The sequence below is a fragment of the Sminthopsis crassicaudata genome, chromosome 1 (assembly GCF_048593235.1).
Source record: "Sminthopsis crassicaudata isolate SCR6 chromosome 1, ASM4859323v1, whole genome shotgun sequence".
Taxonomy (NCBI): Eukaryota; Metazoa; Chordata; class Mammalia; order Dasyuromorphia; family Dasyuridae; genus Sminthopsis; species Sminthopsis crassicaudata.
The window spans coordinates 369,628,137-369,652,532 of NC_133617.1; the positions used below are offsets into that span (position 1 = coordinate 369,628,137).

General features: G+C 38.7%; 1 protein-coding gene and 1 long non-coding RNA gene across 9 annotated transcripts in view; one reads left to right on the forward strand and one right to left on the reverse strand.

Annotated features, from left to right (window-relative positions):
• Nucleotides 1-24,396, forward strand: part of LOC141549636 (uncharacterized) — a 154,576-nt gene that overhangs the window by 48,811 nt on the left and 81,369 nt on the right. Inside the window, exon 3 of the long non-coding RNA XR_012484405.1 lies at nt 23,752-23,841. This is a non-coding gene — a long non-coding RNA (uncharacterized LOC141549636). The remainder of the gene's footprint in view (nt 1-23,751; nt 23,842-24,396) is intronic.
• The window catches only part of ZBTB7C (zinc finger and BTB domain containing 7C), a 553,406-nt gene that overhangs the window by 7,791 nt on the left and 521,219 nt on the right, over nt 1-24,396 (reverse strand). For all 8 annotated transcript variants that reach the window (XM_074279336.1, XM_074279335.1, XM_074279330.1 and 5 more), the window contains one exon: nt 8,555-9,781. In XM_074279336.1, coding sequence (XP_074135437.1) covers nt 8,555-9,765 — 1,211 coding nt within the window. In that variant the 5' untranslated portion in view covers nt 9,766-9,781. The remainder of the gene's footprint in view (nt 1-8,554; nt 9,782-24,396) is intronic.

Here is a 24,396-nt window from a genome sequence, read left to right on the forward strand (position 1 = left end):
TCATTGACAGGTTTTTCTGGTGCTGAGGACCCCCTATTCATATCTTTCTTTTCCAGTCCCAGGGCAATGGGGGTGGGGAATAAGGGAAGGGAAGAGAAGGAATTAAGAGAGGATGGAGCAGACACCAAATTAAACACAGCTGCCATTAGAGAATGATGGGGCCTCCCTGTCCCTTGGGGTTTCCTGGATCGAAATATGAAGGGCTCTGGCCCTAATTCAATCTCATTCTAAAAAAAATAATCACCAAGTTTTCGGAGATAGAAGGATTCTTGAGAGAGCACCTGGTGGATTCCTCTGCCTCTAGGACACAGCATATCCAATCCAAGTGGCCCAGACAGATCGAGTTTATTCTATTTTTATAGCTCTCCCCCCAGTATCAGCTAGGCCAGAGCTATAAAATCCTCATTGTTTTTTAAGGCTTCCTGCCAACATCTCACGTCCTGCACTCAACCAACTTAAAGGACACCTATAAATGTATGTACATTTGCCTATGTGAGGAGGACAGAATCATGCAATGCTGGAGCTGGAAAGAGCCTGAGAAAGCATCTTCTGCCTTCTCCTCACATTAAAGATATGAAAACTAAGCCTTTCAAGCTTAGGTGATGTCTCAGGGTCACACAGCTGCTTAGCAATGGAGCCAGCCTTAGATCATAGACCTTCTGGCTTGCTGTTCATATCTCTGTCCTGTATACCATGCTTTATTTCATGGAAGAAGCTGCACTTGGAATCAGGAACGTCTGAATGTGAATCCTGACAGTCACTTGCTAGCTGTGTGATCTTGGCCAAGTTGCTTCACCTTGTCTGCCTCAGTTTCCACATTTATAAAATGAACTGAAGAAGGAAATGGCAAACCACTTTAGTATCTTTGCCAAGAAAACCCCATATGAAGTCACAAAAAGTTCAGAAGCTAAAGAAAAACAATAACAATCTGGGATTCTTGTGAGGATTACATAAAATCACATCTAGCCAGACAGCACTTTATAATGTTTAACATATATCTGATTGCTTGTTGTCTAGGAGAGGAGGGAGAGGCAGAGAAGGAGAAAAATTTGGAACACAAGGTTTTGCAAAGGTGAATGTTGAAAACTATCTTTAGATGTATTTAGAAAAATAAAAAGCTATTTTAAAAAAAAGTGACTACAACAATGTAAAAAGAAAAACAACCAAAATAATTGTAATACTATTTTAAATGCATAAAATAAAACACACAGGATTGCAAAAGGAAACCAATTATATTGACATACAATTATCATAACATTAAAGTTTCCAAGTGTCTTATATCTATCTACAATTCCATTTGGAGGTCCAGGTTAAAAATCTAAGTCCTCCTGGAAATTTTTAAAAAAGATAAAGTAAAGCCAAAAACCCAACCCCCCAAAAAACAAAACAAAACAAAACAAAACAAGAAAAAACCAAAAACACCATTTTGGAAAACAGAGATAATAGTGGTGAGCCAATCAGTAATCTTGTGGCCTAGGGTCAAGTCATTTATAAAAGTCATGCTTCCTGCACTTGTTACCCACCCTCTCCTTCCTTCCCTCTATCTCCTGCCACTTACACGCCTACCTGAGTCCCAATCTGCTGCCTTCCTGCCTGCCAGCTCAAAGAATTCACCTTCTGAAAAGAAGGCCAGACCAGCAAGAAGCTCCCCATGAGCTCATCCATATCCACAGTTAATAAAAAGAGCTGGGAGACCTCTGGTCTAACACTGAACTGCCCTCCATAAAATTCCCAATCAGAATAATGCCTTCCCAGCACTGCAGACACAGATCTTCTCGGCAACCTGATGGTATGGAACAAACTCCCTTCTTCCTGCTGCTGTTAATGACATTACATTATCTTAATAAGGTTGTAAGAGCTGCCAGAAGTTAGGGAATTAGAAAAAACAAACCCTAGCATAAGAACTGAAACCCAAACAAAAATCCCGGCTCTCAACGTTGCTTTGGTAGAAAATAATCACATTCTGGGAACGGTTCTTGGAGTGCTTAGTATGAACTTACATATGCAGTAGGGAATTTGGATCTAAAAGTGGTCAGTTTTTCTGAAATCTAGAGATGTTAAAAATAATATTAATTGACATTTATAGAAAGCTTTAAAGTTTTTAAATTTCCTTCTGTTCATGGACTCATTTGAAGTTCACAGCCTTATAAAATAGCTTTTACAGATTCTATTCCCATTTTACAGATGAGAAAACTAAGGTTCTGAGAGGCTGTGGCTTGTTCAGGGTCACACAGCTCATAAGTATATTTCTCACCCTACTTTGGCCATTCTGTCTTATTTCAACACACTAGAAGGTATGACAAGAAGCATCTAGCTTGGCCCTCCCTAACTCCCAGTACCACAAGTTGAAATACTCCTTCCCAAGGATTTAGAGATGAATATGCAGCAGAGTAGCACATAAGGCACTAGACTTACAGTCAGGGAGACTGATTTCAAATCTTGCTCTGGACACTGATTGTATGAACTGGGGAAAGTCACTTAATTTCTTTTTACCTCAGTTTTCCCATATGGAAAAAGAAGAGATTGGGTTAGATGGCATCTAAAATCCATTCCAGCTCTGAAATTATGATCTAACACGATAGAGGCAGAAATCTGTCTCTAAAATATGTTGTTTTATGTACATTTTCTGTAACCCAAACTATAAGGTCCTTCTGATCTGTATTCCTCTTGTTCCTGGTACAGTGTTGGGTCCCCATCATTTTATTGTTTGTTAACCCCAACTTTAATGGCTCTAATTCAAGGAACAATTGGGACTGAACACTTTGTGGTTGGAGCAGAACCCAGAGAGAACTCCCTCCTACCTGTCTGAAATCACACCTATCCTACAATACCCACCTCAAGTCCTACTGCCTCCATGCATCCTTCCCCAACTCCTTCAGTCCTCAGAGTTTCTTGTCCTCCCATCTCCTACAGCACCTCTGGTGTGTACATAACTTGCGTATTTGTTAGTCTTGGTTTATTTGATGATGTTTCCTGTCACCCTCAACCTGTGGCTATTTGTAAAGATCATCCTGCATGCCCATCTCTGCCTATTGAAATTTTTTTTCCTTCACAACTCAAATCAAGTGCCTTCTCTGACTTTTCCCTAAACTAAAGTGTTCTCTTCTCAGATTTTTCTAGCGTAATTTATGTCTCTTTCTTTTGTGCTATCACACCTTTCTTGCATTGCACCTATTCTCCTAATTGACTATGAACACCTTGGGAATAAGAGCATCTCATTGTTCATGTTTGTCTTCCAAGTGCCAGTGTATATACTTCATCTCCCCAATTAGACCTTAAGCTTCTTGAAGACAGTGACTGTTTTATACTTCATTGAATCTCCTATCAGGGAGGATTCTGTTGGTAGGGAAGACCAACCCATGGTGCAGTGTGCCACATCCTAGCCATAAGTAAAAGTCAGATGGTAACCAGGAATGACTTTTCTGTTGGTTAGTGTCTCTTTATATTCTCTCCTTTGTGAATGTGTGCCAGGGACAATAGAAAAGAATCCAGGATAAATTTCTGAGTAAGCTCCTTGAGAGTCCTATTGTTAAACCCTATGGTTTGCAGACTATTAAAATTATTTTCAAACAGTTCTCTGTCTGAAACCTGTTGGGATTCTCTTGTTGCTAAGGGCAAAAAATATTCTGGTCTTGTCAGAAAGCTTTGACAGTGTATATTTTGCTTGTCCTGAATAAATTTTACCCAGCAAAGTACAGAGCCAGAAATCTAACATCCCCTTACACAAGGATGTATTTTTAAAAGGAGTTTCAGAGTTCCTCAAAGGCCATCCTGGATTGTGCAGGAAAGGTACATCCCTGACACAATGTTTGTATAAATTGCCACCTCATTTCTTCTCCTCCTTTCTGCCTGACTCTCAGCCATAAGGGTTTCCAGGTCTTTTTAGCAAAAGGCTGCAATCTCTGGCCTGTATTAGCAGACTAGCCTAACTGTTTTCCCTGATTCCAATCTCTCCCCTCTCCACACTGCAGCTAAAATAATCTTGCTAAGGCACAGGTCATCTATCCCTAAACCTTTAGTAAGTAGCTTTTTGTGTCCATAAGAAAATTTTTTTTTAAAATAATATTTATATAGTTACTATTATATGCCGGGAATTATGGTAAGTGCTTTAATGAATATTATTTCATTTAATCCTCACAACATCCTAAGAAATAGATACTTTTATTATCCCTGTTTTTCAGTTAAAGGAGAAAGACAGCAGCTAAATGACTTGCCCAGGATTTCAATAGCGAATAAGTGTCTGAGACCTAATTTGAAATCAGGTCTTCCTGACTCAGGCTCAGTGCTCTATCTACTGCACCACTTAGGACAGAATGCAAATTCTATGTGGCACTTAAAGCCCACAACAGTATAGCTGCAACCTGTCTTTCTGGTCTTATTCCATGTTGCTATCTTCCATGGATTCTATATTCAAGCTAAATAGGACTATTAACCATTCCCTGATCGTGTTCTATTATTCTCCACCTCTGGCCATTTGTAAAGATCATCCCATATATCTGGGATACACTGATTTCCTATCTCTGTCTATTAAAATCCTTTTTTCCCCCTTTTACAGCTTAAATCAGATACCTTCCCAGGCCTCCCTAAGTGAATATGTTTTCTTCTCAGATTTTTCTAGTGTGCTTTGTTTCTTGTCTTTGTCCTGTTACTTTACTTCTCTCATTGCGCTTACTTTTCGTTCATTATATCCTCCCAATTGACTCTAAACACCTTGAGAGCGGTGGCAGCTCATTGTTCACATTTATATTACAAATGTCTAGCACACACAATATGTGCCTAACAAATGTTCCTTACACTGTTTTGCTGAACTAAAAGCTATAAAAGTAAGAGAAGCTGAAGGAAAGGGATTCCCAGGGACTTGGCTAAGGTCATACAGGTAGAAAGCAGCAGAACAAGAATTCAAATCCAAATCTTTTGATTTTAAATCTAGTGTTCTGGGAAGGCAGCCAGCTCTGTGGATTCAGTCAAGGAAGAACTGAGTTCACATTTAACCTCACATACTTTACTAGCTTTAAAATTCTGATCAAGCCCCTTAACTTCTGTTTGCTTCAGTTTTCTCAACTATAAAAAGGGGATAATAATAGCACCTCCTTTTCAGAATTGTATGAGACTCAAATGAAATAATATTTGTAAAGTGCTTAGCACAATTCCTTGAACATAGTATCATTTTTCTTTGCCACCATAAATCACCATAAATCTCATGTCAAAACTGATAGAGCATTTTCACCTTGGAAAAGTTTTCTAATTTTTTCCTTTTTGATCCACATTTGCCTAAGGAAACTAAGAGCCAGAGGGCATGGTAAGCCTGGCTAGTGGTATGGACAAGGCTCCCAGGTGGTGCTGAGCATTACTGGCTTGCGTGCCTGCTGTGGACTGGCAGGGGTTGAAGGGGCCTGAGGACACTTAGAAATACAGTCTGGGCCAAGAATAGCAAGGCTCAGCTTTGATGTGAATCTTAGGGATGATTCAGGACCTGGATTAGGTCAATGGGAGGATGACAGGGTAGGGATTTGATAAGATCAGCTCAAGGATTTACCTAAAACCCAGGGCAGATTCATCAGTGAACCAAGGATGACAATGTATCACTTCCAACAGAGACATATCCCCTGTTGCCTGCCATAAAACTTCTGGGTCCAGTTGCCAACCACAGGAAGAAAACATCAGTCAGAGCATTATAGGAAAAGGATTAGCTGAAAAAATTGTACATAAAGAAAGGCCTTTAACTCAGTCCCTATGTGGTATGAACATGAGGCAAAACAAAACAAAAATTTCCCCTAGCTTTTTAACTCATAGGCCAGAATTAATACATCCGAATGAGTGTTGCACCCTTCAAAGTAGTCACCTTGGGAGGGGATAGACTTATTTCAGAGATATTGGCATTATTTACCATGTATTTAGAGCTCTCCTTTGCCCTCAGAGTCTGATTAAAAGTCAGAGAAGGAAATCAACTTTATCAGTTTATTGTTTTTTGTCTTATTTTTGCTACAGATCTTTGATTTCATCAGTAGAAGGAACTTCCAGTGTGGAAATTCCATCGATTGTCATTGACTGGCAATTTATTTCTAATTTCTATTCTTAAAGAATGAAACACTGAGAACTTAACCTCCTTACCAGTGCTCATACCCGATGTGAACTAAGGTCTTTTCATTCCAAGTCTATCTCTACCCATTAGGACATTGCCTTTTCATTGCTTTTTTTTTTTCCCCCAAGGCCCTTCCTTTTTATTTTTTAACTCAAAACAGAAACTCCTGTTTGACTTAATTCATCAACTTTGACTCTGAATTCCATTTGGTCATCCCCCCTATCAAATCCATACTCAAAGGACAATGTGCTACTATAAATGACTATGCTACTGACAATCATGTCCCCAGGTATTTCCAAAAAAGACCCTAGAGTTGGAATTTGGTTAGCATAGCTAACCAAAGAGAGACCTTGAAGGGAATATTAGTATTGTGTTCATATCTGAAGTGCTGTCATGTGGAACTAAGATGAGACATTTTACTTAGTCCAAGGTCAAGGATCAATGTGTGGGATCTTTGAGGTGCCAGATTTTAGCTTATCACAAGGAAGAACTTACTAACCAGAACTGTTCAACAATGGAATGGACAGCCTTGGAGGATTTTAAGCTCCCTGTCACTAGAGATGGTTAAGCAGCTCTTGTCAGGGATAATAATTATTACTCTTGTGTAAAGCTTCAAGGTTTGTTAAGTGCTTTTAATGCAGCAGGGATTCATTCTTCCTTCCGAGAAGGTTTGGCCTGGATACCATCCCTTCCAATTCCGAAATGTTGTGATTCTATGATTCTCTACTTGAAGAAAACAAAATATTGTCATATGTAAAGTTCTGATATGTTTTTTTAAAAAAAATTGAGTCTAATACTTAGGATGGTAATACACTCAATATGTGGCAGACACACTTTCTCATTAATTCAGATTCCTAGGAAGAGACCCCAAGGTCACCTAATCTAACCTTCTCATTGTGTTGTTCAGTTATTTCAGTTGTGTCCAACTCTTTGTGACCCCATTTAAGGTTTTCTTGGCAAAAATATAGGAGGATTAATCATTTCCTTTTCCAGCTCATTTGACAGATAGAGAAACGATGGCAAACAGGATAAAGTGATGTCCCTGGAGTCACACATCTAGTAAGTGTCTGAAGTCAAATTTGAACTCAGTCCTCCTGATTCTAGGCCCACTGCTCCATCCACTATACTAGGTAGCTGCTCCCCCTTCTCACTTTATAGGAGAGAAGACTGAGGATCAGGGAAATTAATGACTTGTCAAGTGTCCCACAGGTAATAAACATCAGAGGGGGATTTTGAATCCAATCCTGCTAACTCCGATGTCAATGCTTTTTCCATTATATTTAATAAATGGTGCAATCATGTGGTCAGTAATCTGTCTGCTTTGACATTACTATCCACATGATTTTTCCCAACTGTTTTGAAAACTGATAGCACACTCATGTTTGCTGATGGTTCTGGTGAATGATGGTCTCAGAAATGAAGCTGATTCAAAATATGGGATGGGCAGGTTTGATCTGAAATTGTTTTAAAAATCTTATTATAAAAAGTGCTAAAAAACCAATATGCTTCATTGTCTGAATGGTACAAATAGTACTGATATTTTTTGTAAGACAAAAATTCCTGTTGTTTTATAATTGCTGTTTGGGTATTTTTGAGGCAGAGTTAAGTAACTTGCCCAGGATCATACTAAATGTCTGAGGTTGGATTTGAACTCAGGTCTTCCTGATTCTATACCCAGCATTCTATCCATTGTGCCATCTTAGCTGTCCCTTCTTCATAGTTTTAACATTTTTTTCTAATAGTTTATGGGTTTTTTTTCTGACCTATCATGAAAATGAGAACAGAAAATAAGAGAGGCAGCATGGTATGTGAGACAGAAATTGAGCCTTGGAATCCCAAAGATCTGAGTGCAAGTCCTCCTGACACATAATGGTTGTGAAATCTTAATCTAATCTCTCATTTTCCCTGGTAAATCTCTAAGATTATAAATCAAAGGAAAGACATAGATCTAGATTGAGAGCAGGCGTTCCTCCCTGGATACCCCTTGTACTAGATCTGATAAAAGACATAGAAATATGGAAAGGAATAAAGAATAAAAATAAATATGGAAAAAATACAGGGATCTAGTCCCCAAAATTTGTCCTGGCCATGGTTAAAGCAGCCTTCTCAGTGGCTGCTACTGGGTTTTTTGTAGCTGGTTCAGAAGATTAGGTTATCCTCTCAGAACCCCAGTGAGAGACTGAGATGTCCTCAGTGGTACAACCCTGAGCAAATCTGGGGTCTCAATTTCTTCCTCTGAATAAGATGCCATCCTAAGTTCTTGTGAATAATAACTTTCTAACCCTCTGCAGCTTGAGCTCTGTTTTTTGCCTTTCTTTGTATCCTGAAGGCTTAACACTGTGTGTGGCACATAGGTGCTGAATCAGTGCTGGGTGACTGACTGACCCTCCCCAACTCCTCCCCCACGTCCTCCTCACTCCTCTGCCTTTCCTCCTCCCCCACCCCAGTAGTCCCCAGCCTCTGGGAGCACACCTGGTGAATCGAACCTCACAGATGTTACACATGTACGGCTTCTCCCCCGTGTGCGTCCTCATGTGCCGGGGCAGCTTCCCTGCCCCCATGATGATCTTATGGCAGATGGGGCACTGCTGGGATGCCTTGGGCTTCAGCTTCCGTTCCTCCGCCAGGGGCCATGGGGGAAAGATGCTACCTAGATGGGTGGCACTCAGGAAGTTGAGATAAGCGCCATAGTCGGTCTCAGCCTTTATGGGTCCCAGGGGTCCCCCAGGGAGGTCAGCAAACACATCCTTGAAGAAGTCCCCAGGGAAGGGGGCTGGTGGTGGTGGGGGAAGCTCCTCCTTCTCCTCTTCCTTGATCTTCCGTTTTTTGATGACCAGGTCTAGAGGCCCATTGTCCATGGGCTGTTCAGGCAGTTGAGCAAAGGCACCAAAATCTCCAGGCCAGAGGTGCGGAAAGAAGCCCGGGGGAAAGGGCGATAAGGCAGGCCTTCTGTCAGGGATGTTGGCTTTGGGGTAGAGGTTTTCTCTCAGTAAAGACTCGATGGAAAAATCGCGGATGACTCCCAGATGACCAGGGCTGCCATTAGCCTGGAAAGGGTTGGAAAAATCCCTGGGGGTGTCTGCATAGGCCTTCTCCGTGAGGTGGTCTGTCCTAGAAGGGCTTTGGTGGCAGCTGATATCCTGGGCATCAGGCAAGTTTTCCTGATCAGCAAAATCCTCTGCCTCATCATCCTCATCCTCATCTTCTTCATCTTCTTCCTCCTCCTCATCCTCCTCATCCTCCTCATCCTCGTCATCATCGTCCTCCTTGTCATCCTCCTCTTCCCCATCCCCTCCAGGCTCCATGATCTCCAGGCACACGTTAACAATGCACTGGATCTCTAGTAATTTGGCGGCATTCAAGATGTGTTTGACATTGGAGGCTGTGATTGTGAGGGTGGATGTATAAGCAAACTCCAGAATGGCAGCCAGTGCCTCTGGCTGAACAAAATCAATCTCATAGACATAAGGCTGGTCAGCCAAAGTGCCTGCTGTGAAGAGCTTCTTGAAGTACTTGCTGCAGGCAGCCAGGACTGACCGGTGGGTGCGGTACTCCTGCTCCTGGACCACCAGCAGGACGTCACAGAGTAAGCCATCATGGCGCTGTTCATTCAGGCTACACAGGACTTCGCTGCTGTGGTTGGGGAAGGGAATGCCGATCAGTTCATCAATGCCATTGGCCATGTTCTCATCTGGAGCCCTGCAGAGACACAAGGCAGGCGTTAGGGACTAGGAAACAGTCATCCATAATAATAATAATAAACCCCATGAGATCTGAGATTAAGGGTGCTCTGGTTATCCCCCCATCCAGAGGTGTCAAATGTGTGGTCTATAATGCAAAACTCCGGAGTGCACGAGATTAAAATGTAATTGGGAAAGGTTTAATCAGATAAAATTTTAATAAATAGATGTTTACAATAGACAATGTTACTGTGACATTTTTTGGTTTTTGTTTGTTTTTACTGAGGCACTTGGGACTAAGTGACTTGCCCAGGGTCACACAGCTAGGAAGTGTTAAGTGTCTCAGATCACATTTGAACTCAGGTCCTCCTGACTTCAGGGCTGGTGCTGTATCCACTGCGCCAACCAGCTGTCCCTACTATGAAGCTTTCTAAGTCAATATGCCCACAATGGATCCTTGTGTATGGTGTAGAGTTTTGTTTCTGTTTCACTTTGATACCACTAAGTCATGATAGTAAACTCATTCTTGTTTCTATAATTTTATTCATGTTCTCTCTCATCAATTCAATTCAGCTAGGTTTCACTTAAAGTAATTCAACAAATATTTAGTGTTTACTGTGCAGGAGTACCAATATTGGATACTGAATGAGATAAAATACTTAAGAAAACACTTTATTCCTGCCTTCAAGGAGACTACAATTTACACATAAACCATCAATATTGCGATCCAGAATATATTCCATGATTAAGTGTGCCAAAGTTACAAATTAAAATATTACGATGAAAACAAAATATTATTATAAGATAAAATATTAAAATAGTATTATACAAATTAAAATATATTATAATATAAAATATTATAATTTGTATAAAATAAAAATTAAAATATTAAAACCTAAAATATAGGTTTGAGGGAGAAAGCTATTCCTTTCAGAATGTATCTAGAAGTCTATGTGCAATGTGATTTCTCCCTATTAATCCATTAGTTTATCCAAATCTCATCTACTCCTCAAGACATAATCCATCCCACCTTATCCATGATGTCTTGGTATCTCATCCCCAAACATTGATTTCTCCATTCTTTGAACCCTGGGACTTACTATCTATACACACTGACCTTTTACCATATGTTGCCTTATGTTGATCTACATCCTGCCTATTCAACTAGACCATAAATGCTTTGAGAGGAAGTTTTATGCTCTATATTTCTTTATATTCTCAGAAGTTAGAACAGGAAAAAGCAAATATGACATTCAAAAAATACTACTTGTGGATTACTTAATATGTTTGTTTCTGGCAAACTTCTAGAGAACATTATTATAAGGATGCCAATTTAATCTGTCAAAAAGGAAATGGTGATCATAGAGTATCAGCATGACTTCCAAGAATGGAATACACTAACTCACTTCTTTTTTTCCCCTTGTATCCTATTTCTATGTTTTAGCCTCCACTTTCATCTTACAACTCTAGCTTTGCTCTGGATCTTGGATTTCTGACTGATGAATATTTACCCCAACTAGCCTAACTTACACCCACCATACTACTCCTGCTACACCCTTCCTTTCCATCTCTCTGTCTGGAAACAGTAATCACATTAAGACTACCAGGCCTAAAAAAAAAAAAAAAAAAAAAAAAAAAAAAGTCTAAATCAGTTGCTCTTTGACTTCATTCACCAATTTTCTGAATTCTTTTCCCAAAATACCATTCTCTGGCTACAACTTCTCTATGTAGGTTATCCTCTATTATACTATAAAATCCTTGGCAGCACAAATAATCTTGGGTTTTTGTTTTTTTTCTATTTGCAGCCCCAGTACTTAGCCCAGTGCCTGGTATATATAGTAAGCTTAATAAATGCTTTTTCCTTCATTCACCAGGGAAACACTGTAAATATAGATTAGCAAGATTTTAGCAAGGCATTTGTCAAATTATCTCACCCTATGCTTATGGGAATGATAGTAAGATGTCAGCTAGATTATGGTGCAATTAAGTAGACTTAAAACTGTTTGAAAGGTAATACAAAGTATACTTATTAACAATTTAATATTAACTTTGAAGGAGGTCTCTGTTGGAGTGCTCCAGAAATCTGTGCCTGGCCTTCAAGCTATAAACATTTTTATCAATGACATGGATAAAGGTATAAATGAACTACAAGATTAATATGATGCTGAGTGAAGCAAGCAGAACCAGGAAAACATAGTACATAGAATAACAGGATTTTGCAATAATTCACTGTCATAGACTTGGTTCTTCTCAGCAGTTCAGTAAGGCAATCCCAATAAACTTTGGATGGAAAATTACATTGGCAACCAAAAAGAGAATTATGCAGACTAATATAGATTGGCACATACTATTTTCACCTTTTTTTTTCCTTTTTTTTGGGGGGGGGATTTTTTCTTTTGTTCTGATTTTTCTGTCCCAATATGACTCATATGGAAATATGTAAAAAAAAATGAATGTACATATAACCTTTTCCCTCAAAAAAATCCCAAATAAATAAAAGCTTACTGACTGGTTAGATGTGGAATACTCTGTTCTGCTCAGACTACATCTAGGGTTTATATTCAGTTCTGGGTACTATATTTTACAAGGGGTATTAACCAACTAAAGCAGATGACTAGAGTAAAGGGATCATGCTACAAGGTGATTACTTAAAGGAAGTAGGGATGTTTAACAAGGATTAGAAGTTTACATAATAGATGTCTTTAAGAATTTTTAAGTTCCCATCTGGAAGAAGGATTATAATTGGACCATTTGGTTCCAGAGGAAAAACAAGAATAATGGGAAAGCTTGCAGAGGGGCAGATTTAATCTTCAGATATGACAAAACTTTCTAACCACTTGGGCCCTCTCAAAAATGGAATGGGCAACCTTGGGGAAAGTGGATTCCTTGCTACCAGAGGCCTAAGGCTAAATGAACACTATAGTGGCAAATTATGGAAAGGGTTTTTGGTTGGGTGTGAATTGTAATAGATGGTCCCCAATATCCTTTCTAACTTTCTAACTCAGAAATTCTGTGACTTATAGAAACAACAACTTATAGAAACAACAGTAAAAAAGGAAAGATAGAAGAAAAAAACCAAGACATAATCACCCTCTAGGGAGCAGCTGTTGCATTATAAAGTGGAAAATTACTATGTAAAAAGAAAACCCCAGTTAACTATTAATATAATATTAATTATATCTCTTTAACATGTTTGTACTTGTCCCCTTCTCTAAACTCCTACCACTGCCAGGTTGTCCTAACCTCTCTTTTGGACAATTATAATAAGCTTCTAATTAGTTTCTCAGCATCCAGACTCTTCCCTCTCAAAATAACCCGCTATATATCTGCCCAATCGACATCTAGAGTTGTAGATCAATATTCAGATCAAGAAACTTCAGTAAATACCTATTGTCTTATTAGTGTGTACTTCCCTTCATACTACATGTTGCATGAGCCTTTCTCACATACCCAGAATGCCTTCCCACCTCTCCTCAACTTCTTGGAAAGTTTAGTTTCCTTCAAGATTCAGCTCAAGTGATACTGTCTTCAAGAGACTTTTCCTTATTTCCTCTATTGTTAGTACCCTTCATCACTAATGCTTTGGAATTATTTTGTATAGTATCTTTCATCCTTAATGCTTTGGAATTATTTTGTATATATTCTGAACATTTTGTATTCCCACAATAGAAAGTAAGCTATTGGAGAGTAGATACTATCTGATCTCAGAGCCTGGTACCTAGAAGATTGTTGTTTTTAGAAGAGGGTTATGATATCAGGGAAGGGCTGTGCTAGATCACCTGCCTCACTCTCCCCTCCAGAGCCATCCGGGTCCAATGGTCAGGATGACAGGAGATGGGCCTCAGGTATTTCACAAATGTTTGTTGAACTGATTGGTTCTAACCTTAAATCCAAGACTTTTTGTTATACCAAAGTTGCCTCAAGGATGCGCAAAAACTAGACATAAATCATCCTCAGTATTCAAGTCAATGCCCTTGTCTCCTTCTTTACTATGCCATGCTCCTTTGTGTGTGTGTGTGTGTGTCCCATTCATTGACCCTGGCAGAGGACCCAGCCCTAACAGAGCTATTCTCATTCTTGTGAGAAAATGAAAATAAAACAAAACCAGAACAGCCCACACCCCAAAGGGAAGGGCACCATTTGCAGATTCCCACACTTTTATCTCTGAGATATTTCCTCCCTCAAAGTGTGTGAATGAGGAGTGCCAGGTCTTTGATATGTACCCTGGGAGCTGGACCTCTCTCTGGCTGCTGCTCTAGTAAGGTTAAGGGTTTTTAAGGGCCCCAGACTTCTCTTTCCATGTCAACTCCCTGGTCCTGCTTTACCTCAGGTTGTGACATCCTTCTTGAGGCAATAAATTAACAAACTCATCCAGGATCACATAGCTAGTAAGTGTCTGAGCCAGGATCTGAATTCAGGTCTTCATGCTTCCAAATCAAGTGTTCTGTGCATTAAACTACAATTCTAGACTGCTTGGCAGAGTTTCCAGGATTGGGTATCAACTGTTCCTCACTGGATTAGCAAAAATATATTACAAACAAGAAGCTATATAAATGCTAGTTATTATTATTGTTATAATTATTATTATATCTCAAAAGTTCATGCAACTCTCTAGCTATAAGGCAGATCCTTCTAAGAGAGGTCCCACCCAACATATTCTTTGCTTAGAAGACTAGACTTCTTCAGCATTTCCTTGAAGAGCTCAGACTCATTCCAGATAGTAAGGGGAGGGGAGACAAAGTATGAACCTGTCCTACTACTCTCGCTTTGCTTTCTGACCCCGGGGCTTCTAAGGATTTAAAAAATAATTTAATTTACTTATTTATTTATTTTAACTTATGCATTTCAAAGGATTTTAAAATTTAGAACTGGAAAGTAATAGCTAACATTTCTACAATGTGTACTGAGAGCTAGACACTGTTTTAAATGTTTTATAATTATTATCTTACTTGATTCTCACAACACTCCTGGAAGGTGCCATTGTTATCTCTATTTTACAGATGAGAAAATTGAGGTTAGATGACTTGCTGAGGGTCACTGGGAAATAAGCATTCATTAAATTCAAGTCTTCCTGACTCTAGCACTCTATCCATAATGCCACCTAGCTGTCATCATTTAGCTGAACTCTTGAGGTCCAGGGCAGAGAAATGATGCCCCAAGCTCACAAAAGCAGTGACGAGAATAAACAGGAATGAGGTTCAGATCTTCTGGGTATGATCTAGCTCTCTTTCTCCTACTGTGAGAAATAACTCCATTGGATTTTGGGAGGAATGAAGTTAAAAGTCTTTAATTACCCAACTACAGAAATGGGTACCCTAGGAACACTTGGAAAAAAAATAGACATGTCCTTTTTAAACATGAAATTCAAATACCCCTGATTCCCCATTGGCTGAGTACCACAGCAGTCACAACCTAATTCCCCCCAAATGTAAATCTCCACTGTTGACTACATCATTATATCTTTCCTTGGCTGTCACCTTATTTGGGTATAGTTCAGTCCTTTCCCTGATTCCCTATTGGCTGAATACTATAAAGATTTCAATTTATCTGGAGAGTCTAATTCACCCACATGGAGCTCCATCCCTAATTACATTATTACTTCTCCCCTCCCCCAACCTAAGTATAAGCCCTTAATTACATCTTCCCTTCCATTTGTCAGTCCCTATTTCGATTATATTTTACAATCATTTTTCTTATTCTAAGTCCCCATCTCTGATTATATTCTACAATTGTTTGCAAGTCTTGAGTCCCCCACTACTGATTACATTTTACTTTTATTAGTTTTGTTTCCTTGTTCTGCATCCTAGCCTCTCAATTTCATTTTTAAAATTTGTTACATTTCTTTGTATTTTTACTGGGCTGCTGCAATAGCGGGGTCATAAAGCTGAACTGTCTGCTGCAGAATTCCCGAATTTCAGAGAAAAGGGTCTTCATACACTCAGGGATCCATCCCCCATCATTTTACTAGTAAAAAAGGCCCATGGAGGGAATTGATTTTTTGTATGAATAGGGAGCAAATGGCAGAGCTGGGCTATTAACCTTCATTCTTGGTCTCCAAATCCCAGTCTCTTCCCATTGCCTCAGTTCCACTCTAGAAAGAGCATTTTCTGAATTGTCTTCTACCCTCCTCATCATCTTAAATGAAGTAAAAGAGGCACACTATATCCCCAAAGGAAGAGGAGCATAAACCAGCTAAGATTTGAAGTGTGGGGAATAATGAGAATAGGGTAGGGTAAGTTCCCCATCTAAGGATGTTGGGGGGAGGGGGAAGAGTGGATGAAATACAACAGATTGGAGAGGTTGAGGTGGAAGATTAGGAAGCCTGGACTTTCAAAGGGTCATGGAGAACATTGGGCAGCCATTAGGCAGGTAGATGACCAACCGAGAGAAAAAAATTACAGAAAAGTAAGATGAGAGCCAAGGCAGACAATACCAGAGGTCTTGGGTTTGAGGGTTGCATCTCTTGCTGGTTGTATTGTCCATGCCAAATTTCTTACCTTTTTACTTTCATTTGGCCTGAGTCTCCTATATTGTCAAAATAAGGGAAGTGGATTAAATTAAGGTCCCTTTCAGCTCAAAAGTACTATCCCATGCTGTAAAATGCAATTCCTCTCTCCTCCTCCACAAACTTTCTGGGGAGGTTACACAGAAACTTTTGTTCACACTAAAGTATAAATGATAAGATAATAGGACCTTTTGCGATAATACATTTTGCTAAGAGAGAAGGAATAGTGGGACTCTGGATAAGGTGGTACAGAGGAGGGATCCCAGATAGGCAAAAAGTGAGGCTGAGATCACTGAAGATAAATTTCATGATTTTAACATTTTTTTCTAGCACTTGCACAGGCTACAAAAGAAGTATCTAGACCATATCCAGGGTTCAGCCAAGGTGATCATAAAATATGAACCCAGAGTAGGAGGATTAGCTTTCCAGTTGAAGTATTTAAAGAAGAATGCCTTCTTCTAAGTCCTTAATTGAAAGTGGGTGGTGGCTCAAGGACAGTAACATTCCAACAGCTATAGGGGTGATGGTATTTGCAGAATGGTTGCTAGAAATAAGAAAATCACCTTGGATTGGTGCAATGTTTTCTAAATTTTAGTATCCCTGGGAAAAACCTCAGTCATCATGCCTTATGTATGGGTCAACAATGCAGTATCCTAAGAACATGGATCTTCTGGGTAGATTAGTTTTTCAGTGAGCTTTAAATACCTAAGCTCAACTTTTTAAACATGAAATTATTTTAAAATGCATTGTGCACATTCCCTTCTCCTTAATCAGAATATAGGGAATCAAATTTAACCTTTTCTTTATTGTGATTCAGGCTCATCATCATCATTATTTTGTGGTGAGGCGATTAGGATTAAGTGATTTGCCCAGGGTCACACAGATAGATAGAAAGTGTCATGTGACTGAGGCTGAATGTAAACTCTGGACTTCCAGATTCCAGGGCCTATGCTCTATCCATTGCACCATCTTGCTGGACCCTGCCTCACCTCATCATTGTTAACATTTTCAATTCAATAAACTTTTATTAAGCATCTTTTTTATGGAGAGCTTTTATATGCTAAGTCATAGAGGTAATGTTTATAGAAGGCACGCGTTTCTGTACTGTATGGACATAAAAGAAGGATCAAAAAAGTTTTAAGGACAGCCAGATGGCACAGTAAATATTTCTGGAGTCAGGAAGACTTGAATTCAAATCCAGCCTCAGATACTGACTAGCTGTGTGACCCTGAGGAAGTCACATAACTCTGCTTGCCTCCATTTCCCTATCTGTAAAATGAGCTGGAGAAGGAAATGGCAAACTGCTCCAATCTTTGCCAAGAAAACCTGAATGGGATTCATGAAGAATTAGACATGACTGAAAAGATTGAACAATAACAACAAAGTCTCATATGAAGTCCAAAGAGAGGAAAGTCATTACCAAATGTCTTAGTGGACAACAAAAAGTCTTACTGGAAAAGCTGGGATGAGTTGGATCTTTAAGGTGAAGTAAGAATTTTGACAGTCAGAGAAGGTAGACGAGGCATATGAAACAGTGAAACCAAATATATGGAGGTAGGACTTGTATGGGAACCATAAGCAGATCAATTTGGCTTATTTGTAATGTACATGAAGGGGTGCATAATGAGATAAGGCTAGACATGTATGGTACAACAGAATTTGGAGGGTCTTGGATACTAGGTCAAAATATCTGAAGTTAATTTGATATGCAAAAAAAGGGTTATGATTTGAATGCTAAAACTAGATCTCTGCAGAAGGAGCATTAGTCAAGAAGATATGAAAGATGGCTCAGAAGGGAAAAGAAGAGGGAGAAGGATTTGTTAAGAGGCTAATGTAATAGTCTAAGTGGCTGGTAATGAGAGCTTATAATAGGATGGTGGCAGTAGGAAGAAAAAATAAAGGATAGATGTAAGAGATATTTCCAAAATGGTGTTGATGGGATTTGCTAACTCATTGGATATGTGAAGAGAAGGAAGGAAAAGAGTCAGAGATAGTAACTGAGAGTTTGAACTTGAGAGACAGAGTGAATGGCAATGCTATCGACAGAAACTAGGAAGTCAGGAGGAGGAGCAGACTTGGGAAGAAAGATGACATGGCCCATTTTGTATGTGTCAGGTTTGAGATCTGCTGGCATCAATGCCTTTTTCATCTTGTGTGGTTCTTGGAATAACAGACAAGAATCATAAATACAAGACTACATATGTATGTCACAGTCTCCCCTGACTGATCTAATTGATCAAATTCAATGTATCTGAATATTTAAATGCTGGTGGCCCTTCTATCCTGGTGATGTCCTTCAGGTAGATAGATGTTCAGATCTTCAATCCAGGTAATGTCAAAGATTGAGAACCTAGATTTGGGAGTTATACACTGATATGAGTACAAATGAGGCTACTAGTGAAGGGTATAAGAAGAGAAGGACAGTGTGGCAGAGGAAAGACAGAGATCTGCTTTCAGAGTTAGGAACACTTGAGTTCACATCCTACTTGATACATACTGATATATGATCCTGTGCAAGAAACTATAAATTGCACAAAACGTTCTAAACTGAATTAGCATAGGGAGTTGGCAGGGAGTTCCTGAAATACCAGTGAAATTGAAGGTCTGGTAAAAACAAATAAACGAAGCAAAATAATCCAATGGAAAGAGCTATAGGTCTAGAATCAGAATTGAATTCAGATTGAATTCAAATATCATATTTCTCTTTTCAGGGCAGTTGAGTGGTACAATGCATAAAGCACCAGGCCTGAAGTCAAGAAAACAACTAATTTAAATCCTTCCTGTGTGACCCTGGGCAGGTTACTTAACCCGGTTTGCCTCAGTTTCCTCATCTGTAAAATGACATAAAGATGGAAATGGCAAACTACTCCAATATCTTTCTCAAAAAACCTTTATGGATCATGAAGAGTTGGACATGACTGAAATGATTGAGCAACCACAAAATCTCTCCTAATAAATTCTTTGACATTGAGCAATTCAATTATCCTCTCTCGCCCTATTTCCTTGTCTATAAAATGATGTTGGATTGAATATCTCAAAGGTCTCCCCACCTCAGTTCTGAATCTATGATCCTAAGACAGTGTTTTGGGGAAACTTAGGAAGTAGAGTAGGAATCAGCAAAGGAAACAGACAGGATAGGAAACATACGCAGAAGGAGAATTAGGAGCATGGTGTTTCTGAAGTCAAGGAAAGAAATAATCTACAGAAGATATGAATGGGCAATACTGTCAGATGCTATACAGGCACCAAAGAAAATAAATACTGCAAAGGAACTATAGATTGGCTACTAGGGAAGTCAGTGTTGACCCAAAAGAGCAATCGCAGTCAAATGATGACTGGGTTCAAGAAATTGATGGAAAAGTGGGTAGTGAGGAAATAGAGACATCAAGCACAGATAACTTTTCCAAAAAGTTTGATCATGAAGGAAAAACTAGAGGTATGATTGTACAGGGTAGTGGGATTAAGGGAAGGGTTTTTTTTTTTAGGATTGAGGAGAACTAAGTATGATTCTAACAGATGACATGATGGACAGGGAGAGATTCAAGAAAAGTAGTTCAGAGAGTTTGATGAATGCTGAAGTTAAGCTCCAGAGGCAGAAAAAATGGGATTTGGAGTAGTGACAGAGTGGTTAGTTTTAGCAAAGAAAAGAGATACTATTTTTCTAAGACAGAAAGGAAGGAGAGGATATATGAAGATGCTGAGAAATTTTGAGGAGTGGAGGACATGAAATGCAGATCTCCTTGGAAAAACCATTCTCAAATTTTTTTTGGTTTCAAGACCCATTTATTTTTTAAAATAGTATTTTATTTTTCCAAATATATAAAAAGATAGTTTCCAACATTTATCTTTGCAAAACTTTATCTTTTCTCTTTCCTTTTCCTCCCTCCCTAAGACAGCAAGCAATCTGATATAGGTTAAACATATGCAATTCTTCTAAACATATATCTATATTTATCATGCTGTGTAAGAAAAATCAGATCAAAAGAGAAAAGAACCCACGAAAGAAAAAAACAAAACAAAACAAGGAGACAAATAGAAAAAAAAATGGTAAAAATTCTATGCTTTGATCCACATTAAGTCTCCATAGATCTCTCTCTAGCTGTAGATGGCACTTTTCACCCCAAATCTTTTGGAATTACCTTGAATCACTGAATTATTGAAGAGTAAAATCCATCACAGTTGATCATCACATAATCTTGTGTTACTGTGCACAATGTTCTCTTGGTTCTACTCACTTCACTTAGCACCAGTTTATGTAAGTCTTTCTAAGCTTTTCTGAAATCAGTCAGGACCCATTTATACTCCCTCTCCCATTTATACTTTTAAAATCATCAAGGACCCTCCAAAGAGCTTTTGTTTATGTGTTATATCTATGGATAATTACTGCAATAGAAAATTAAAATGTCTTATTATGAAAATGGTTTTGAGTTTGAGGATCTTCTGAAAGGATCTCAATAATCTCCAGAGTTCTCTGAACCATACTTCAAGAACTATTGCCTTAGAAGACCTTACCTCAGTAAAGAAGGAAGTTAAGTCATCTGCTAGAAATGTGGGAAATTGGGGTACAAATGAAAGAAAAAACAGGCTATAAAGAATGAGATAGGGAATCAATAAGACTAGTATAGTGAAGGCCCACCTATAAACCACATATAATCATATAGTATAAACCACATAAACTATATGATAAGCATTTTCATATCACATCTCTTAGGATCATCACAATAACTTCAGATATAGAGGATCTATAACTTCAGATATAGAGGATAGGGACTATTATTCCCATTTTACAGATACAGTTCCACAAACATTGATATGTGACCAAGAGAAGTATTAATTGCTAGGGAGGAAAACATGAGGGAGGGAAGTTAATCCTTCTCCCTACTGTGATAATCTTGGGGCTGGGGGACAACTCAGCTGCTAATTAGAAGGATCAGAATAAATCAATTAATTAATAACATTTGTTAAGTGCCTGCTAGGCTAGGTACTATACTAAGCTCTGGGGATATAAAAAGAAGTAAAAGACAGTTCTTACCCTCAAATTGCTTACAATCTAATAGAATAGCCAGAAGGACCAGAACATATATCTTGGAATCAAAATTTTAACTTAAAAGAGGTCAAGTTTGGATATATAGAGATAACAAAGGGAAAAGAAGTAGCAAGACAGAGAGTTTCTTGATATATCTGGCCTGCCTTTGTTTATATACCCCTTTCTAATAAGCAGAGTTAGCCACAGTAAGATATAATCAGAGATCACTGACATGGACAGGATATTGAGCTAATAATTGGATATAGGAGGTTCCATCTGCCCAATCTGTCCTCCTCTCTGGGGAGGATCCCAGCCCATATTTCCATGCTGGAGGAGTAGTTAAGATCTGGGGCCCAAAGTTCTTAAATCTTCATTTAAAGACTGGCACTTGTGGAAGGATGAGTCCAGCTTCAACTACAAATGGTTTTATGTTGTCTACATTTTTTCTGTTCACAGAAAAAATGGTTAGCAAAATGGAATATGTAAGCTGACAAAAAGGAACTCTTATCTTTTCTAGAATTTCTGGATTTGAAGCATTCTATATATTCCTTGGGGGCTGCCTGGATTTAAGAAAGGCTATGAGCATGTTTTATTATATATTTCTGATTGATTCTAGATCAAGAATCAAGTCCTGTATTGACACTAAACATGTTTAATCTCTTTCCGGAAGGAAGTGGCAATATTATGCCAAAGATACATGAACTGAGTTAAAATCTGACCTGACACTTAACATTTCCTAGCTGTGTGATGCTGGGCAAGTCACTTAACCTCAATTATCTCAGCAAAAAAAAAAAAAAAAAAAAAAAAAAAAAAAAAAAAAAAAAAAAAAAAAGAATTAAACAATAATAGAGTCCCTTCCCTTAAAGCTTACATTTCTACTAGATGAAGTCAAAGTACAATGAATTTAATTTGCTTGCCCATGGTCCAAAAGTTAGGTCTGATTCTGTCAAGGATCCAAAGAAATCTTGTCCTTTGAAGATTAAAGAAAAAGTAGCTAAATTAAGTTTTCCACAACTGAATAGTCTCCTGGGTCCCAGGGTTCCATTGAAGACTGGATGAAACTGCGCTCAAACTCTTAAAATTGCAATATAATTTGCTCCTATGGAAGGCTTGGAGATTCACAAATAGGTCCAGGAAGCACAAGATGCAGTATAGATTATAAGTTTCTTGAGACAGAAGTTTCTTCTGTCTTTTGCCTCTTTTTGTATCCTAATGCTTAGCATGGTGCCTGCCACATATTAGATATTTTGTAAATGTTTATTTATTAATTGATTGGCCAGAAAAGGGTTGGATGAAAAGGGAACATCTTTCTATAATTAAGGGTGATTTCACAAGAGTGGATGGAAACTTGTTTTCTCAAGTACTAATGGCTGACCCCTGAAAGTGAGGAGGAGGGACCATTTAGGTTGTTGGAGTTGTTCCTGTTAGAGATAAATTCAGATGGCCCCTTCCATCAACTACTTCTGTCTGAGTCTCTTGAGTGACCTAGAGATTCCTGCATCCTCTGAGAAACCAACACAATTCAATTGCATTGAACAATTCAAATGCAATACTCTTCCCCAACCTCCTTTTTCCTTTACAAAGATGCCCTTTCCCTACTTTTGCCCTTCCCAACCAAAACTGTTTTGTGTCTAAGAATAATATACTTGCCCCCCCAAAGTCAGTAGATGCAACATTTTCATTTCTTTTAGAAAGAAGAAAAAAATAAACCAAGGGGGAACAAAGGAAAGAAGGGGGAAAAATTAGGAACAAATAGGTTACAGGGAAAGAAGGGAAGAATTTAGACAAATCTATGATAGCATTGACAAACAGGGTATACTGCCACTTCTTTCTACTCTTCTATTCATTAAAGAAGAGTTATGGAGAGGAAAGGGAATTTGAGAATTCAGAGTGGGCTGTAGCAGCCCTAAATTCAGTCACTAACTAGTTAGATGAACTTTAACTCATATTTAATTCATAGGATCACCAATATAGAGTTGGAAAGGGCCCTCAAAGACTACCTAGTCTGTCCCCCTCATTTTATATATGAAGTTCCATCTATATATTGATTTAGCTCTGTATCTAGATAGATAGATAGATAGATATAAAGATAGACATATCTCTAGCTCTACATCTATTATCTTGTCCAAGAAACTCAAGTGAGCTGTCCAAGGTCATAGAGAAGAAAACGTTCATATTTAAACTCAGGTCCTCTGAATCCAGAGTTAGGGTTTTTCCTATGGCACCATGCTGTTATTTCTCCCTGAGATATAAAATTAGAGGATTAGACTAGAGGACCTTAAAGGATTCTTCCTTTAATTCTACCTTATATGGTGCTGGGATATGGTCTATAATGCCTTTTTCTTCTTGTGAGAAGAGCATGGCTATGCTAAAGTTACAACCAATATGACATTCACTATTGACTAATCCATCTCTTCCTACCACTTACTGTTTCTATTCTCCTCTCCTGCTTCAACAGGAGTGACCATAGTGCTGGATATTGTCCCTACAACATCTGCTTTGGTATGGAACAGAGAAGGAAAAGAGTATTATGAAGAGATGGGCTCAGGTAATGTTTAAGGAGAGAATATCCTCTCCACATATTTTCCCTAAGTCAGCTTTATCAGCAGAAAGTATTTCTGAAACATCTAATCCAATGGTCTCTAATTTTTCATGGCAAGTGGTTACTGGGCACCACACCAGAAGCTTCACAATCAACAAGGAGATAGGGAGGTGATAGTCTTCAGGCTTTGCTATGACTCACTTATTCCTTATCCCTCCTCATCCATGATGGCATTTCAACCAATGGGGTATGGGAGGGTGATTATGGAGGCAGTCATTGGCTCATGAAGACTAGGCAAGATTTTGTAATGCACTGAGAAACCAGTTGGGGATGGAGATGTTGATGTACATACAGGGAAAGAAAGGGTATAGGGGAATGCTAATGCCATGACTCCATACAAATTCATTACACAAACCTGATTCCATATATCTTTTCAGTCCTGGCATTTTAAAGGGCCTTGTTTTGTTTAAGTCTTGGTTTCTCTCTAGGCCTATTGACCCAATCAGTCAATCTATCAAGGGTTTCTAGAGAAACTACTATGGTGCTATGCTGAGCACTATT